The 19,964-nt window shown below is 33.4% G+C and overlaps 2 protein-coding genes across 10 annotated transcripts in view; one reads left to right on the forward strand and one right to left on the reverse strand.

Annotated features, from left to right (window-relative positions):
* LOC126739014 (proton-coupled amino acid transporter-like protein pathetic) overlaps window positions 1–15,074 on the forward strand; it is a 45,598-nt gene extending 30,524 nt beyond the window's left edge. For all 5 annotated transcript variants that reach the window (XM_050444544.1, XM_050444542.1, XM_050444543.1 and 2 more), the window contains 3 exons: window positions 3,284–3,518; window positions 8,683–8,864; window positions 8,937–15,074. In XM_050444544.1, coding sequence (XP_050300501.1) covers window positions 3,284–3,518; window positions 8,683–8,864; window positions 8,937–9,357 — 838 coding nt within the window. In that variant the 3' untranslated portion in view covers window positions 9,358–15,074. The remainder of the gene's footprint in view (window positions 1–3,283; window positions 3,519–8,682; window positions 8,865–8,936) is intronic.
* The window catches only part of LOC126739019 (dnaJ-like protein 60), a 59,807-nt gene that overhangs the window by 33,599 nt on the left and 6,244 nt on the right, over window positions 1–19,964 (reverse strand). For 2 of the 5 annotated variants that reach the window (XR_007661522.1, XR_007661521.1), the window contains exons 4-6: window positions 16,818–16,985; window positions 16,625–16,690; window positions 16,354–16,535 (exon numbers count right to left, since the gene is read on the reverse strand). Coding sequence is in view for 3 of the 5 variants with exons in the window: in XM_050444553.1 (XP_050300510.1) it covers window positions 16,355–16,535; window positions 16,625–16,690; window positions 16,818–16,985 (415 nt within the window). In the remaining 2 variants the exon portion in view is untranslated. Of the gene's footprint in view, window positions 1–16,307; window positions 16,536–16,624; window positions 16,691–16,817; window positions 16,986–19,964 lie in introns of those variants that run through there. The other 3 variants (XM_050444553.1, XM_050444554.1, XM_050444555.1) reach the window with 3 other exon arrangements.

The raw sequence follows: 19,964 nt of genomic DNA on the forward strand, positions 1-19,964 counted from the left end.
CATTATCACTTTCTGTAAGTCTGCGAAAAAATATAATGTTGTAGACTCGATGAAATTTTGAACATCATTTCTATACATCTGACGGGCAATATTGGATTTTTTAATATGTTTGTCCCATTGTTGACAATTTTCGCAACCCAAACACAAATTTTCTTTTGAATGTGCTTCATTATGCAACTTAAAGCATTCACATATTCCACATTCCTCGTGGCCGAGATGTGCAAATTAAATATTTTTTTTGTTTAACCACATTTCTATAAAGTTCATATGAACATTCAATAGTGGGATTATTTTCAACAAAGTCAGAGTGCATTTGTTTAACTGTTATATCGGAGGGTAAGTATAATTTATTTGGGGCGTGTTCTCGCCTGTAGTGTGACACGCTTGGATGATATTTTTGAATATGATCATATATGGCTTGTCGATCAACTTTTTTGTGTTTTGGATGTAAGCCTCGTTTGTCTTTTTCTACTGACATAGCCGTGGAATTACACACTAGCTTTATAATTGTGTCATTATGACTGTTATACCCTAATGTTGACAAATAAAATGTCTTACATAATTGCAAAGAATCTCCTTTATCATCTTTCAGATAAAAGTTTATTGTTTTATTTCTCCTCGAGTCTTCTTTTAAGGTATTTGCCGTCCTTCTTTTTACATCTATTTTTTTAGTAGTGTGAAGAATAAATAACCTTCTTGCTATCAATTCTTGATTCCAAAATTCTTCGTTAATAACCTCTCGTCTAGCCGTAGTTATTTTTGTGGGACATTTTCTTTTGCAAGTATCTTTGCAGGGTGGTCTAACTTTATGCTTCTCTTTATTTTTTTGCTTTTTTTTGCACATACTACATCTTTTGTTTCCCTTGCTTACTTTATTTTCCGTTTTCGTGGTTTTCCTTTTTTTGTAACTTCCTTATTTTCTAAGTTGTTTTCATCTGCAATGTTTGCGTCTATTTGCAGTTCTTCATTTGTAGTTACATCTTCAGCTGTTTCAGTAACTTCCATATTTTCTACGTTGTTTCCATCACCGGTGTTTGCGTCTGATTGCAGTTCTTCTCCATTTGTAGCTAGATCTTCAGTTGTTTCAGTAAATACATCATTCGGTTCAGTTATTGCTTGAGTGTCTTATTTTTATAGTTGGCTTCGGAATTTTTATCAGAAATAGAGTCAAGGTCAAACAACATATTTGCTGATTCAACTTCCGAGTTTGAAAATCTCAATAATAATTGGTATAACTTCGTCATCTTGAAAATTTGATGACTTAATTGGTGAGAGCCCGGGTGAGAGTTGGGCCATAGCTTCCGGGTCACAGGTACTTAAAAACAGCGCTGATGGAGACATCACATTTTGCTCTTCAACAATTGGCAAGTTTGGAGGTACCGGTAATAATGTTTGAAATATCTGTGGCTCTGCTTCACTATCTGAATTAGCAGGCTCAATAGCGGATGATGCGTCTTAAATTTGATTAATTTTTCCTGGCCCAATGTTAGATCTATGCTTGACAATTGTCGTGTTTGAAAATTTAACATAAGAATTACCAGAAAGTTCCACTTGGTTTTCATTTGCGAGGCGTAGGGTCTTTTTAGTTCTCTGCATCTTTAAACGTCGCTGTCGTTGGTAACTGAAAAAAAACAACAGCATTAACTAATAGCTAATTACTTTTCTAGCATCATAACATATTATGGGGTGGTTCGTAATAAATGCGATTTAGAGCATTATATACGCGCAATAATAGATATAGTGAATAATTTACAAATCAAAAAATTGCAGCAAAAAAAGGGATTAGTGATGAATTCATTTCTAAGCAGTAAATAATTCATATTTAAGCAGTCCTAATTAAAATTGATTAACATTATCCTAAATAAAAACTAATGCCCTTTTTGCTGCAATTTTTTCATTTGTAAATTATCCACTATATCTATGGCACGTATAATAACTGGCGATTGTTTAAGTGAAAAAAAAAATGAGATTTGGCTAAATTTATATAATCCGAAAGTGACGATAGAAATATGTACTTACCGAGATACAGGGCGTCGAAACTTTTTAAAATTCTTAAATATAAATAGTTAATATTTTTATTAAATAATTTTTTTTATATCTGATATCTAAAAAGTTTAATATCTTATAAATGCACCCAAACCAAAAATTTTTGAAAAAAAAAGTTGCATCGATGCCGAAATTTGAAAATATCTCGAAAACGATCATATGTAGCTGGTTTAAAATTGGCTTGGGTTGGTACCTTTAAAAAAGATGTAGGAACGATAACAACTCATTAAAGATATCAAAAGATTACTGCCAAAAAAGTTAGAGCCAATTAAAAAGAAGAATATAGCGTACGTAGCGCCCTCTAAGTCTTACATGAAAATTTAGTCCAAATTATGATTTCTCACTTCAAAAAACCCCCAATAATTGTCAAATTTTGGGTACAAATTAATTTCGTGTTAATTTTACGTTAAAAATTCGAAAATAGAATTTCATTTTCAACTCCCTGTATCTCTGTAAGTATCGACTTTTGGATTATAAACTTAGCCAAGCCAAATCGATTTTTTTTAACTAGAAGAATCTCCCGAAACTCTATATGTCGCATTCATTACAAACCATCCTGTATACATAAATAGTTACTTACCAGCTAACTTTTGGTATTTATTATTGTTTTTAAAACAATCTGGCACAAAAACTTTGAATTTTTTTTCCAAATAACACAAAAAAATACAGATATATGTAGGTAACATATATCGAAAGCTGATTGCTGCACGTGGTTTTTCTATTATTATTATGATTGGAGACAACGTATGTATATCTGCACAGCTCGGTGGTCAAATTAATACTAAATAATTATCCAAATTATTCTATCACTGGTAAATATAAATAAGGAACTGTAGCATAAAAAACCGTAACTGTGTTGCGCCAATGCAGTTGCGGTTTTTTAAACTAGTAATCCGCGTTACGTCTTTCTAAGCTACAAACGTCTAATATATATTTGCGTTAACTGTAAAGTAAAAAGGTAAAAGTTTTAGATACGGGAATGTAAGCAACATTTGCTAGTTAGGGTTGTTTAAGTTATGAAATCGGAAAATTACTTCATTTTGTAGTAATCGTATGTACATTTAAGCAAACTTGCGATGCAGATACGCGTTTTTTAAGATACATCAATCGATTCCTCATGCCTCAAATACCCATATTATAGTTTTAACCAAATTTTAAAAAAAATGTAGATACGGCTCTCTTTCTTACGACGGCAGAATATCACTGACAATTTTTTTTTTAATATATATTTTCATAGGTACCTCGTAATGCTCCTGGTGCCACTGATCCTACTTAACTGGGTCAAAAGCCTTAAGTATTTGACCCCCGTGTCCCTACTGGCCTCAATAGTGATGTCCTCCGGACTAATTATCACCTTTTTTTACATATTACAAGGATTGCCCCCGGTGTCTGCCATAAACGCTTTTTCTAGCTGGGGACAGCTACCACTCTATTTTGGGACAGCCGTCTATGCTTTCGAAGGAATCGGAGTGGTAAGTAACAACTATAACACTTGTTTTCGTAAGACTTTTCTAATATGGCAATACTCTTACCATTGGTTTGCAACACAAAACACAAATATAGAGTCTATGTATATTTTATGTAAGACAAGTTTGTCTCTACTCGGCACAGAACACAAATATAGAAAAATGCGTGTGGCCTAATGAACAGACAGAAATTCTGTTGACAGCTTTATTGACGTTGTTGACAAAGACAGGGGCAACCATCTTGGGTGGCGTGTGGCGGGAAATTTAAGCCTGATCTATTGCCTGATATTTAGATTTGAAGTAATTTGCAGAATTACAAAAGTTGATGCGGATATCATGTGAATATCATTTCTACTCAAGAACCAGAAAAGTGTTTGGAGCAAACTCAATAATTGGTGACATTTTTAGTCGGACTTACATGACAGACAAGATTTTTGTAAGGATGGATTCAATGGAAATTAAAAAAATCTATTATGATTTCTGTGACTGTCTGGGCAATTCTTAATATACAAACTAGTAAATAAAGAATATTTGCATGAATATCTTAATCTAGATGAAGACAAGGAAAAGGAAATACTTGATATTTTCCCAGCGAAGGTTAAAGAATTAAAACTGAATCGTGAAAAAAAACTTAAATTGAGAACAGTGACATAGATATGTCCAAAATCGGATTAAATTTATAATTATATCCTGGAAAATAATAATAGAACAAGATACACCTAAACATTATTAGAAAACACTGCTCTATGTAGTTGCACGATGATTCGATGTTGGCACGTTTGTAAAATAATTTATCAACCCAGGACAAACCAAAAACACTACAAAAACCTATAAATTTACTTAAAAACTTTAAATTGGGAGATAATTATGAGGCTTGGCTTGTTTTCCACCCAAAGAAAACTTAAAAAAGACAATCGTCAAATACGACAGTTAAAATGTCATTAACGTCACTATTGTCGTATTTGATGTACGTCAAAAATTGGACAATCAAAATCGATCGGCCATCTTGGGTGGCAGACTATTCCGCCCCGCCACATTCAACCTTCATGCCGGTGCTACTCGCTAGGATTCTATTAGAACTTTCGCAGCACAAAACACAAAAGTATAGAAAAGTGTGGGTGTTTGCATACAAACTGATTCTGACAAGTCAGCTAGCGTCCTCTCGCTTGGCAACGGAAACTGTTGTAACTAACTTGACAGTTTGACGTGGCTAAATTAAGGCGGGAAATCAAATTTCATTTAATCTAATTGATAATCTTTTTATTTAATCCTAATATCTAAAGCAAACACCTATTCAAAAAGATTACTCATAGAAAAAATCCTTTTTGATTAGGTGTTAGCATCAGGTATTGATCAGAATAAAAATAATACTGTTATAAATGAATTAATTTACTGCAATAATTAATTAACAATAGTGTATCCCACATCACTACTTACAAAATGGAAATAAAATAATGTTTTTCTTTAATACATTTATTAGTTTATTATTAGTTACACAATAGTTTATTATAATAGACATTATATAAATTACAATTAATCTAAAAATGTTTAAAAGTATTTTGTTAACACTGAACTACCCTAATCAAACAGATTAGAAAGGGTTGTGAAGATGTTTGTTTTTGCAAACCTTATAAATAAATTATCTAAATGATTCATGTGAAAAATAATGACAAAACAATTAAATTTTTTGAAGAGAACTGATTAATTAATTCTATAGCTCAAAGTCTTAATAAAATTTACATTGCATATCAAAATTACACTCCATGTTTTGCATGTAATGAGGACTGAAGGAAATTTAAAAAATCTTTTATTATTGAACTATTTAAAGTATACTTACACATGAAGGATATTTACAGGAAAACCTTAATAAATTTTTTAATGGTGGAAATGAGAGGCCAGACCTTTTGTAATATGCATTTATAATAATCAAGTTAAAAATTAAATATTTGAAAGGTGAAACTTCTTCATTGAAACCAACTGAATTTGGATTTTATTAAAGACTAAAAATTGACAATACAAAAAGATAATAGTAATAAATAAAATCACATTTTCTTACCAGAAACCTGGAATTGCTGCAAACCAATTAAAACATTACTCCCGATATTGAAAGTGAACTTTTTAGGAAAAAACGCTATAAATTTAAAATACCATCTTTAAAACAATCCCAACCCACGCTTCCAGCATACATTGAAATGAAAAACAAACTCAAATATCAGTCAACAACGTCATTTCTGTCAATTTTGCCAAGCAAGATGGCCGACATACGATTCTAATTTTCACCATACAAGCTTGCTACATATTGTGCTTCACGGCTGAGGTGTGGATGATTAAAAACATCGAAGATACTTTTCACTTTTTTTATTGTAGAGTATAACTATGACAATGTTACCTTTACATTAATTATTCCGCGACAAATAGACTAAAAACGTGCGATAAACTAAACTTAACCTCACAAAGGCTTAAAGGCGAGAACCCACTCAGACGCCTGTCGACACTAGTTCAAAGTCTGCCGTTAGATGGCATCTGATACCGCAGTATTTTTGATCCAATTTACAACAGAACCAAAAGTCATAAAACTAATAAAATGCCTCAAATGCCTGGAATTCATACGAAGAAAAAGTCGTCCAGAAACGTTAAAAGAGAACATCAAATGTTTTCTTTAAGATTCAATCACTAAAAATTATTTCAATTCTCTAAGAACATATAAATATTAATTATAGAAGTCTATAATCTGTAAAACAAACATTTTGAATCCCTGATTAAATGATGAAGATTAAATATTACTACAGAAACGATGAAAAATTCATTCATATGTATGGAAGACACTTTAAAAACCATTAACATTATGAAGACATTAACATTAATAAAGGTCAAATATCTGGAATTCTTACAAAATTATATTGCGAATCCCTTGAATATTTAAAAATAATTCCAGGCTTCTAAAAAAGCCTGAAATACAAGGAAATCGAATTAAATTTTTGGGAATGTTAAATGCTTGGAAGACAGACAATTTATTTACAAGCTTAAAAAAAGATAAAGAAATATAATACAAAATACATTCTTAATACTGGAGCACAATTGACTTAAGTTCACCTTAACACAAAGAAATGGAAATAGGCATGGCAATATCAAAAAAAAATAGTTGTTAATGTTATTACAGTATTAACACAAAAAATTAGGATTAGGTGGAATTATAACACTATATGCAAAAAAGGAAATTATATGTCCGAAAAGAATAAAGCTAGCATACACAATTATTAAAAAACAAAGGAAACATGGGTATTATCACAGTCTAACATTGAAATCTATATATAACGTTGAAATCTATATACTTTGGTATTATGAAACGTGAAGTAGTGCCTAGTTGCCAGTTCTGGTTATTACTTTTCTCATCTTAGAAAAATACAAAATATATTAATGTATCCACCAGGTCACCGAGTGGACAATATCTTATTGGAGTCGGGTTGAAAAAAATAAATTTATGTTTGTATACTAAGGGAGGTGACGCCAATTGAATAACAATTTTAATTTATTCAAACAATACAGAAAGTTTTGAATTACTAAAATATCATCTAAATTATCTAATTTTTAAACCAAGATAGGGATATATAAATGAGAATTTGTCTAATCCACCTATTTTTTATATCATTGATTCATTTTCTAAATAGTGTTTGGATCGCCTGGAAATAGTGTTTTTCTCCCGTAATATGTCTAATTATACCCAAAAAACATCATTATATTCTCGTCCTCTTCTAATTTTTAGACTGAGGTAGGGATATATAAATAAGAATTCGATTTTTTGTTTGTAAAATTTTAACTACCAAAAAGTGTAAGAAGTCATCAAGAATTACCTGAAAGTTCTTTCCTCCATCCATGTTTGTTGGAGTGGTTGTCCACATATGTCACTATGGACCAATTCGCCAATAACTAGTGTTTTTCTCATTACTGTAAAAAGGTGATCTTGTAGCTTTTCCTTCTACACAAGATGAACATATATATGGTGTCTATTGTTTTTAGATACAACTGTGCCAAAGCATTACTGTTTGCATGGCCTAATCGACGATGCCATAAATTCTCAGCAATAATATGACAATTCTCTTTGTGTGTTTATTTTATCTAATACTAAAATAAACAATCTATTTCTTCTCTCACCGACTATTTATAAATTCTTTCCAGTTATGATGCTTCAGTTTCTCTCAGCAATTTTGTGCTCTCTAACAATAAGAGCCTATATATGAACCAGTTGTCCTTGACATAACCCAGTTAATGTACCACATCTATTTGTCCTTAAGATGCCAACATTTGCTATATGTATTTCTATGAAATGGGGTCATATTTTAATGTTATAGATAAATTTTTGCATACCTTCCTGTATGAAATGATTACTTGTTCCAGAATCTATTACAAAATTTACCATATTGAAATCTTCTTCATCACATAAATTTGCTGCGTACAGCACAACACCATGATTATCCTTTGCTTCATATCCCCTCTTATGTTGAGAAAAATTGTATATGAAGAGTACATCCACACGTAAAGCATCCCTTTTCACTCATAGATATACCTGCCTTAAAAACTGATTCAGTTGTTAAAAACATGCTTTAGTTCTTCATCTAACAACCGTGATTTCTCAAAATCCATCCTAACATCTGTTATTGTCTCTATAGCTGTAACCACCATATCATATTTTTGAGGTAAAGATAAAAGTAAATGACAAACTTGATCACTTTCATCTATGTGTGATCCCTGACCTTTTTACTCCCTAATAATTGTTTCGAATTTAGGAAAATGATCTTCTAACCTTTCATCTTGACCATGCCTTAGATTTAAAAGTTTTCTCCAAAGTGATAACTTGGTAAAACTATTTGCCTTAATAAAAATACCTAGTTTGTATGCTAAGGAACCTGGAAAACATCATTTTATTCCCATCCTCTTCTAATTTTTAGATTGAGACATTTTCAATATCATTATTACAATCTCAACCAATCAATCAAATCTGAAATGAAGATCTTTTAGGGCTGATCAAACAGATCAGCTTATACTATGGCTTTTACGCTATATTGTTGATATACTCATTTTCTTAAGACTGCCCTAAATAATCAAATCATTCTTTTAAAAGTGACGTTATCACCAAAACACATAGCAATATTCTTAATAAAAAACTTTCTAGGTGTTGCCTCTAGAGAATAACATGAAAAACCCTCAAGACTTTGGAGGTTGGAACGGTGTACTCAACAGAGGAATGATCATTGTAACAATCCTGTATACGGCCGTAGGATTTTTCGGTTATTTGAAGTATGGAGATAGGGCTGTACTTGGAAGTGTCACCTTACTGTTGCCACCAGACGAAGTGTAAGTGAATCTCGATTATATCGATTAATGATTAAGAAACTTTAAAATTGTATCTCTCTCTCGGGATTCTAGGCTGGCACAATCGGTTCGACTAATGATGGCGGTTGCGATTCTGCTCTCTTACGGACTCCAGTTCTACGTACCGTTCAACATAATCTGGCCAACGATCGAGTGTCATTTTAACGACGAAAAGTCACGTCGTTATGCGGAATACGTCACTCGGACCGCTTTGGTTTTCATCACGTTCGTATTCGCTGTGGCAATCCCCAACTTGGGTGCGGTGATTTCTTTAGTCGGTGCTTTTAGCAGCTCGGCTTTGGCGATGATTTTCCCACCACTGGTGGAAATTATCACTTTTTGGCCCGATAAGTTGGGCCGAAGCGATTGGGTGCTTTGGAAGGACGCCGCCATCGTAACAATCGGGTTTCTTGGGTTTTTAACCGGGAGCTACGTCAGTTTTTTGACTATTTTATATCCTGAAATCACTAGGTAAGTTCATGTATAGGTAAGGTGGTGTAACACCGTGAGATTTTTAGGGAAAAATCGATCCAAGTGAATATCTTTAGTTTTACTTCGATCTCTTTGTGTATTAAGATGCGCGTGAAAGCTAAATAAGAGTTCCAAAAGCGATTTTTTTGACATGTTTGGTGACGATTACAGCGAAAATTTTTGTGATTGAAGACGGTCCTGGGATATAAAATCACCGAAGATTGCTATCCTTAGTAAGTCATTCCAGGATGTTTTTTTCATGTCACAAGTTTTCTTGGTGCTCTGTCAAGGTTGTCGAACTTTATAGGAAGTCCAAAAATCTCGTCCATTATTCTCTAAGAGTCCAACATGCAACTTTACGCTTCACAACCACACACTTCAAAGTACATAAATAAACAATGGAGTTCATTCAAAATCATTGTTTATTTATGTACTGTGAAGTGTGTGTGTGGATGGCTTCTAAAGGCCTGATGATGCTCTAACTAGAACGAAACACTTGTAGCCTATTATATTACATGTTGTGAGACCGTGGCTTTGTGTTTTTCGTCAACTTTATAGGAAGATTCTGCCTAAGTTAAGTCTAATTAAACCTCAATCTTTCTAAATCACCCTTAGGTTCTAAAATAGAAAAAAATTTAAAAAAATAATCATCAAGGCAAAAAAGTAAACACAACTGAAACTGAGAACATTCAAAGACTAGAATTAGTAAACAACAACTTTGATTGAGTTCAAAATGTGCACAGGGGCAAGGGGAGGTGTTTTGCTTACAAACATATTCATCGATTCTCTGTTGTTAAGTTTACACGCATTTTCAGAAGAGGAAAATTTCATTTTCAGAAAAAAAAAACGCATTTCCAAAACTATAGGAGATACTATAGGGCGGTTAAATTTTTTATTCCCTTTAAAATGATGTATCTCATTCATATGTGTCCCAACGTTTCAACGTATTAAGACTCATCATCATCAAGAATTTCTCCTTAGTGCAGATCTGACTTTTTTAATTGCTAAAAACTTAAATACTTTTAAATGTTTATTCTTTTCCTTATGATTTAAAATTTAATTAATTAAAAAAGTTTAAGCATATTAAACTGGGGGTTATTTGTGTTCATTCCGATGAACCCTAACCTGAATGTTAAAAAATTATTTTAACATTCATTATTTTATCATAACATTTAAAATGTATTTTAACAATTATTAAGTTTTAAATTATGATACTTATTGATATTATCAATTTAGTTGGCCGTGACAGTAGTTGAAGTCTGCATTATCATGGTTACTAAACAAAAATAATATTTTTGACAGAAGTCATCAAGCTTCTTGGATTGGTAATAACGGTCCTATAAATTGGCCCGCAAGATCGCCTGATATAACACCCATGAATTTTTCCATATGGGGTTTTATTAAGAATCAGGTCTGTCAAATTACACCACAACATTTAGAGGACCTAAGTTTAAAAATAAGAGTGGCGTTCAATAAAATTTCAATTCAATCAACAATATTCAAAGAAAAATTGCAACCAGTGCGCGAAAATGCTTACAAAATAATGGTGGTCATTTGCAAACATTTAGATTAATAACAATTTATTTCATAATTATGTAGGGGAGACTGGCCTAAAATGACATACCACTTTATTTTTGCTTATTAATTTTTTATTCTTTTAATGTAAACATACAAAATCATTAGTAATTTATAATACTAAAGGTTTATAATAAGAATATAACCTATTTTTTTTAAATAAATGAATAATCCTGGCGAAAAAAATATAAAAAGACCAGCACACTCACAATGTGCCCATTTCGAGCACGATTGATATCTAACCCATGTTTCCTTGGACTTGGACATAGAGTACAAACTGTTACAATATAGGCAGGGTGGATCATCTTCGTCGTCTTCATCTTGAAACGGCTCTTCGTTATCAGAGTTTTCGTCCATTGGGACAAAGTGTTCGGATGCTACTATGGCAGCCTTACGTGTTATGCGGTTTTTACTTTCTTTGGCAACTTCTTTGATTTAAATAACTTCTTTTAAACTTTCGGGGCTTTCAACTAAATGAGTTAAATTTTTTTTGGTTCGTTTCGCGGCTTTGCGAAATTCAGCAGCTTGTTTTTCCGCTTCTCTAGCTTTAAGTTCCTCTAATATTGGGGTACTCGTAAGCACTTTGGTTCCTTCTACCTTCCGCTTTCTTAGGTTTGCTTGCAGTGGCGAAGCGTACGAGTAGACAAGGTAGACACTGTCTACCCAAAATTATCCAGTTATTTGTCATTAATTTATCACGTAATTATTTCATGTAATTGTTGAATTAAAATTTAAAAAAATAACACAGAACGTGGTCGTAGTCGCTATCCTTACTATTATTATATAGTATCTAAACATGATTAATCCGAAGGCGCGCCCCGCCTGCCGCACCGATTAAGATAAAAATACAGGGCTGACACCCAATTAATGTATACGAGCCCCAGGAAGACACATTGATATTTGTCTTCCGAAATTTGGAGCATATCGAACCAAAGCATCAAACAGGCTACAGAGGTCCGGCCGCATTCAGCCTATTACGTATGCAAAATTTACTCGCGGGGAAGACATTCGAGCTTTTGTCTATCGAAGTCGACCAGCTATTTTATTATGCTGTTGAGGGTTATTGTTTATGGACACGCTTGTTCTGGTCGGCCGCAATACATCTTCAGTTTTGTCTGCATTTGGTGGGGGCGCGTGCTATAGTAATTTAATAATTAGTATTTTTATTTTTGGGTGTATAGAAAAGGTTTTTTTAGTGGTTATTTATGAACGACTGTTCGATATGGCAATTGTATTTTAGTTGTGTTTTTTTGTAAGTAGTATTTATTTTTATCTATCTATCTTTTTATGCTAGTAGTAATTATTTATTTCTTTTTTATATCACTACATAATTTTCCTCTTTGAGTTAATATTTCATGCGCTTTCATTCTGTATTTCATTAAAGTGCATAATATTGAATACACATTTTTTCTAATTAACGATTTTTATTGTTTGTCTACCCGAAAAAAAAGTTCACCTTCGCCACTGTTTGCTTGTATCCCGGATGAACTTGGAATAGGGGAAATGTCTTGTGTGCGAATAACTGAAATATTGTTTATATTCAATGAATGGTTAGCCACTCAGTGTACACCATACAGAGTATCACCATCTTGATATCTATCTGTGACCATTGCAGGGTTAAACAGATAATCAGGAAATATATCTGGGTTTAGCGGCCATATTCCTGTTTTCATAAACCCACTTACAGCATTTTGATTTGTAGCTGCTTTTCCATATGCTGCAGCAAATAACCCGCCAATCTGATATGAAGAAACAGTTCTGCCTGGATGACATTTTAGCCATTTTGTAACTTCTTGATCATAAAATGTTTTTAGTGGCCCAAAAAAGCACACATCTAAAGGTTGCAGCCGGTGGGTGCAATGAGGTGGGAAACATATCATTTCTATTCCATTTTCTTTAGCAAATCTTGTAACATCTAGAGTTTTATGGCAAGCATGACCATCAACCAGAAGTAACACTTTGTTTGCCTTTGAAGGATTAGAATATTCTCTAAAATATTGCATCCATTTTAGAAAAATCTCGCCCGTCATCCAGCCTGTCTCCTGAGCTATTCCCAATGTATCTAAGGGAGCCTCGTCGGTCACTTCCTTTTTCCAGTTTTTTCTGGGAAAAATTAATGATGGGGGAATATAGGCTCCTGCTGCGCTCATGCAAACCACAGCTGTAATATGCTGCCCCTTTCAGCACTTGAAATTAAGCCAACTTGTTTTCGACCTTTGGTAGCAAGTATTCGGCTAGGTTTTTGGACAGTAGACAGGCCAGATTCGTCTACATTCAAATGCGCGTGGGGTTGATATGCTCTTTTTCAATTGTCTCTTGAAAAGTTCTTAAAAAATAAGCAATTTGCGGTTTTTTGAAGGATTGTGCTCTAGTAGAAAGTAGCTTCAGACTTTCTAAGAGATATATCGGGGTTTCTGGACCCAAATTCACGTAGCCAATTCCAACCAGCCATTTTAGTAGTTGAGTTGAACCTGTGTGCAATTCCATTTCTTTCTGCCAGTTGATACGCCAAGGAACGAACTTCATCGCATGATAAACCAAATAAACAAGATTCCAATAATTTGATATGTTAAACTGGGTCCCTCTTCAACTCTACGGAAAACGTGGTCTCGTATCGGCCTAGACCCTTATCAGTAGCTTTGACTTTTTTATTTTTGTCCGATGCTCGTCTTCTTAGCGTAGCCTGGGGTACGCCAAATGTTTTTGAAGCTTTGAGCCAGCCCATTTCTCCATTTTGTACTGCCGCAATAGCTTTTTGCATCTGTAACGGATCCCAAGACTGACGCCTGGTTTTTCTTGAGTAATTTCCAACCATCCTAAAAAAAATAAGAAGAAACAATTCATTTTGAGAAACTGTAAAAAAATAAGGGCAAAATGATATACTATGTCATTTTAGTCATATAGGTCCTATGTCATTTTACCCAACTTACACCACAAACAGATATTTATTTATAAGAATGTCTAACTCGATGGTACTTGAGTAGTTGAGCCTCCAATGGAATCTGCCTATCCGTTGCTAAAGCTGGTGCAAACTCCCAATCTTCAAAAATATCGGGATTAAAATGTGATGAATTCCCGTCTTTTTAAATGAATTTATTGCGTTAGATGGAATAGCACTTTTCAAAAAGGCTCGATTAAGAAGGCTCGCTATTTTATATTGTGTGACTGCCTTTCCTGGGTTTTGACGCAGCCATAATTGGATTTCCTGGTCAGAACAGGTGTGCAGAGGACGAAAGAATCCGACATCTAATGGTTGAACGTGATGGGAACAGTGCCCCGGAAAACAAAATACTACAACCCCGTTTTCTTTAGAAAACTGTCTAGAGACAAGGCTTTTATGGCTACTGTGGCCATCTAAAAGTAAAAGAACCTTGTTCTCATTAGATGCTTTTGAATACCTTACAAAGTGCTTTAGCCATTTACAAAAAATTTCAGTGTTCATCCATCCTTTTTTTGCACAAAAGCTATGCTACCAGCGGGAGCACCATTCATTCTTTGACGAGGATAAATAAGAGCAGGTGGAATATAAGTATCTATGGTATTCAGTGCAGTGTTGCCCCCGCTCTGCACTGCTGAGTGCCCCAACTTGCTTGCGTCCTTTTACAGCGTAAACTTTCTCACAGTTCTTTTGGACTGTGGTCAAACCTGACTCATCCATATTATATAATATGTTTTCCGGAAGAAAGTTAAACTGCTTGAAAATAGGCTTGAATATTTGGCTTGTTAAAAGCCTGGGCTCTGGCCAATGATCGCAAAGATATTCGTGGGTTACGTCTTAAAAATCCCCTAACCCACTTCCAACCTGCCATTTTTGTTTCCCGATTAAAATCATGTTTTATATTATTCCTCTCGGCTACTTCAAATACCATCCGTCGCAAATCTTTAGAAGTTAGTCCAAAAAATCGTTTTTCCATTTCAATAATATGTTCGGCAACCTCCTCTTCGAGGGCTTTGGAGAACGTTGCTTTTCATCCTCCCAAATATCCTTTAGAACAGTCCCGCTTAGCCAAACGTCTTCTTAAAGTTGTCTTCGGTACATTGAAGGTTTTGGCTGCTAACTTAAAGCCCATATTGCTATTTCTTACATTCTCAATAGCCTGCTGCATGTCATCCTCATTCCACTGTTGCCTTTTTTTGGATGCCATATTTAAATCTAAGAAGAAAAAATATATCTATAGAATAATTCAATTTGTATATTGTTGCCAATGACGGACCCCTGGTCCATCATAAGACAATTTCAAGGGGTCCGTCATAGGCTGTTTAGCACTAATCACATAAAAATAAAAAATTCTTTGCCATAACCTCAACTTTTTCCCGTTAGTTAAAACAAAACAGTTTTCCTAAACAGCAGTGAGAAAAACAGATTCTAGCAAATAATAAAACAAAAGTTATCTAACATTAGGTTAACCTACTTTGTTATATCAGTACTTACCAATTTTAACTTTTCTGTTTATTTTCATAAAATCACTTTATATTTGCACGAGTACATAATTATAAACAACTAAAGAAAAGCTTTAATCAACCTAACCAATGTATTTTGCGCGTTAAATTTAAATATTTAACTAGTGGTCCATCATGGGCAGGGATCCATTATAGGCATATTTCCCCTATTCGGTTATTATTACGTGTGATATGCACTTGATTTGCTAATGTAAACCTCTACCCCAAAGGTGTGCGTCCACAACAAAAACAGACTCCGTGAGTTACAGAATCCCCAACAAATCTGTACTGGATTAAAGCAAAATAAAGTTTTTCAGAGTGATGTGATTTTCAGACAAAATTTCTAACAACAGAACAATTTTGCCGGACCGTAGCGTAATATCTAATTTAAAACTCAGGCTCAAAAACGTATCAAAATCAATTAAAATCTGAATGTGAAAATCCAAGACGAAACGAGCATTTTATACCTGAATTATTTTGGAACTCTTATATTTAGCAACAAAATAAAGAATTCCTTCTTGGATCGTTTAACTTTTCTGTGATGGTACCGGCATATTATTGAATTTAGGGAACCGGGATCACTATTTAAATATCAGACAATAAACGACAATATTTTATCGATGTTAAGCGAAATTTTATATTTAGAAGAGGAAAAATATATTAGCATAAAATATGAGTGTCTAGTCAAAGCTTTTAACTCTTATTCCTTTATGTACATATTATAGACTTAAGCCTAATGTATTATTAGAAACTGTATATTTTATTATTAGTGAGATTCTTAAGAGCTTTGTTTGTGATAAGGTTTTTTAAATTATATTTATTGTTGCTCCACAGGGTGTTTGAAGACCTGTGTATAAGGTGGCTATTGTGTATAACAGAAATTATCAGTATTTATTTCTGTTGTGTTTGACTTCTGTTAACTATTTTTATATTAATAAATTATTATCAGTATATAGTGTTTTATTCAGTTAAAAAATATATTTACATCACTCTCTCCTTAAAGCACGCGACCTACTGTTCCTCTCGATTTCCTCAAATTGCTTCTTGTGAATCTCAATTTGTGCTTCTTTTCCATTCTTTTCTGCCCTCTCTTTGATTTCATTAAGGATCCTTTGGGTCGCCATCGTTCTTTGGTTCATTATTTCTTGCTGCTTGCTGTACGTATACCTAGAATTAAATAAAAGTGGAAAAAACACACACCCTAGGACACCAAATTATAGACTAAACATATTTTTTTATTATATAGTGAGATCTACCTAGCATTATTTAGTTCCCTCGCCTTATTACTCTCATACTCCCATCTCAAATCTCTAAAAAGAAAACTGCAATCAAAAACACCTTGTGAATATTAACCTCAACTATAAAAGGAAATCTGTATAGGGACACTTAGTATTATGTAATTTTAAATGTACTAGATAACAAGAATGAACTATAAATAAAAATTTTTACCTGAACGCCAACATTTCCAAGACAAACGCGACCAGGCCGAATATCAAAACCACAAACAGTACCGTCCCATTTGACTGTCTTTTTATTCCTTTTATTCCATAATAGGAATCATTATCCGATGAGTAAGAATAGGATTTGTTGGAATAGAAAGAAGGATCATCCCATGGACTAAAAGAAAATTGTTCTGTCCTTAATTCATTAAACTACAGAACAACTTTTCAGGTACACTATTATATACAGGGTGATTTTTATAAGAAGGTCATGCTTTTGGGGCATGATAGGGGACGTTCAAATATAACTTTTGATATAAGACACTATGGGTCGGAAATGCCTCAGAAGCAAAATACAGGGGGTTAAAGTTTTTAAAAAAATTAAGAAATTAATTTTTAGTTTTTTGACTGTTTAAGATATTGGTGTCAAATTTTCTCAATAAAGCTACCTAATACAGATGCTTTAAGTGTAAAAAGTAAATGTTTTAGTTTCAACCAGTGGCGTAGATCAGATAGGCATTAGAGTAATTTTTTAATAAAAAAAAAATAGTACGCCACTGATAATCAAAAATTTTAAGAATCCTTGGTTTATTTAACAGAAAAAAAGGTATCCTGCATCTTTTTTCCAAAAGGCACCATTTTATCAGAATTTAAAAATAAATAACTTTAACCCTTAATCGGGCAAGTTTTTAATTTCAATAAAAAATATTTTGGTATATTATTTTCTTTATTTGCATTATACAGAGTACAAAAAAAAGGAAAAAAAAAATTTTTTTTGCTTACATACAAAGAAAAATTACGTATCCTATGGGATACATTGACCGCTCAGGCATCTTTAACATTCTGTATCATATTCTGTCCTTGCACAAAACATAATCTTACATTACACTTTTGACAAGAAACCGTGGTTTGTCCATTAGTACACAGCCTACATCTTCCTTTCTGTGTAAATGTGGGAAAATGTCCAATTTGGTCATATCTGATATCATCAGTTGGTCTTGCCATTACTGGAACCCTAATCTTTTTTGCTGGCTGATCGTTTGCAAAGTTTTGGTCTTTTGCTCGGTTTTAAGCAACGATAAAGCCAAACTTACTCTGAATTCTTTCAAATGGTCATATTTCCGTTTAGTTATTAGGACTTCACTGTCTCGTCTGTGCAACAACCAAGCGTTATTTACACAAATATCAATAAGTTGTCCGAATATCCCCAAATACCAGCGCCGTGATTTATAGGGTGTCGTATAAAGAGCTATTAGCATGTCAGCTAAGTCTACACCACCCATGTGGGTATTGTATTGCTTTATAATTTGTGGACATACCACATCAACTTTTTTTTTTCCTCTTTGCTGTTTCGCTTTACTTGAAAAGTAGGAGTGTGTGATACGTACGAGCTGGCTAGGGTAACACATTTTACGACTGCAATGCCTGCATTATTATCGACTTTATAATCAAAAGTCCCCCTACCTTTCTTGAGTAAAGATTTATCTTGTTCTAATGAACAATCTTGCAATCGGTTACTTCGCACAGTACCTAAACTGTTTATGCCATAATCGTTTTTTAGTAAAATAATCAGATCTAAAGAAGTAAACCAATTATCAAAATATACATAAGTCTCAGTGGGGTTTGGAATCGTTTTACAAAGCTGTACAACTACTTTTCCGCCTGATCCCAAGTTCAGTTTCGGTTCCAGAAAAAATCATGTTGTCAAAAGTAGTAGTTCAGTATATATAAAAAAATCGTACACTATTCCAGATATCCCAGCTCTTACAAACATCTTGAAGCCCCATTTTTTAGTTTTTTTTGGCATATATTGTCTTAGATTTCCAGCTTTGGTCCCTTTATATGCTATCATCATTTCGTCAATCGAATAAAGGTTCACACCCTTGGTTTTTATACAGTTAGTCCTAATTCTTTCTAACAAAGGTCGTTTTGAAAAGACAATCTCTATGGGCATCAGCATTATTGTCTTGAAAATGAATAAGTCGTCTCAATTTTATAAATCTTTTTACCGGCATAGCATCAGCAATAAGGTTATATCGAAGATTTAGAGATCAGTAGTCTTCAAAGGACGGCATGCTTACAACTCCCATAAGAAGTTCCACGCCTAAAAAGGCTTTTATTTCACTAAGAGACGTGTTTATTGATATACCTGTTGTCAATGTTGAGTAGATATTGGTTTGCTCTACAATGTACTCAATAACAGAATCGTCCCAAAATTTTTGAAAATATTGAAGGGGAGTAAGTATATCATCTGGAGACTCGTGTTCAATCTCAATGGGCAATTGATAATACTCGGAATCTACCTATTCCCATTTGAAACTATGCCTTTTTATCTTTTTTTTTGTTTTTGTTTTTTAAATTCTCCGTAATAACGGATAATGGTATATCGTCATCAGAACTATCAAAATCATTAGATTGATCTACTGGTACACGTGGTGGATGAATTTCAGGATTATTCAAATCTAAAACATTTGTGTCCACCTCTTCATCATCTGATGAGGACTCAACATCGGAAATGTAGCAGTCTTCGGGTGGTAATAGCGAAAAAATAGTCCACTCCTCTATTTCTATGGCTATTGATACTGCTTAGAAACTGAAATAAATAAATAATGCAGTAAAACACCACGTAATTCTTTTTTTATATTTTTAAAAGACAGGTGCCTCTAATGGGCAATGTATCTTATCAAATACAAACAAAAATAACCTCAAATATAGACAAATAAACTTTAGATATTTCGCAACAAATGTTCAAAGACACTTTTTGGAAGCCCTAACTTTACATTGCAAAACACGCAATAACAAACATTTACAAAAAAGCTGCATAGTTTTACAAAAAACGACTTACCTCGTCAATATCTGTTTTGCCCGCCATCGCTCAAAACACTAACATGGTAAACGTTGCGCTTCGATCATCCCCACTACCGAATTGCCTTGCTACATGCTTTTGTATCTTTCAGTATACACTGCCCGTTTTCGCGATATTATTACGATATCTTTCTGAAAGCGTGTCAATACATACTAATGTATCCTGGTAGATACATTAGCCGATTAAGGGTTAATGAAAACTAATAATAATAATAATAATAATAATAATAATATGTCTTTATTAAAAAAAAGCAATATTAATCTTACAATATTACTTAATACTACATTGCCA

The sequence above is a fragment of the Anthonomus grandis genome, chromosome 7 (genome assembly GCF_022605725.1).
Source record: "Anthonomus grandis grandis chromosome 7, icAntGran1.3, whole genome shotgun sequence".
In the NCBI taxonomy this organism is placed as follows: Eukaryota; Metazoa; Arthropoda; class Insecta; order Coleoptera; family Curculionidae; genus Anthonomus; species Anthonomus grandis.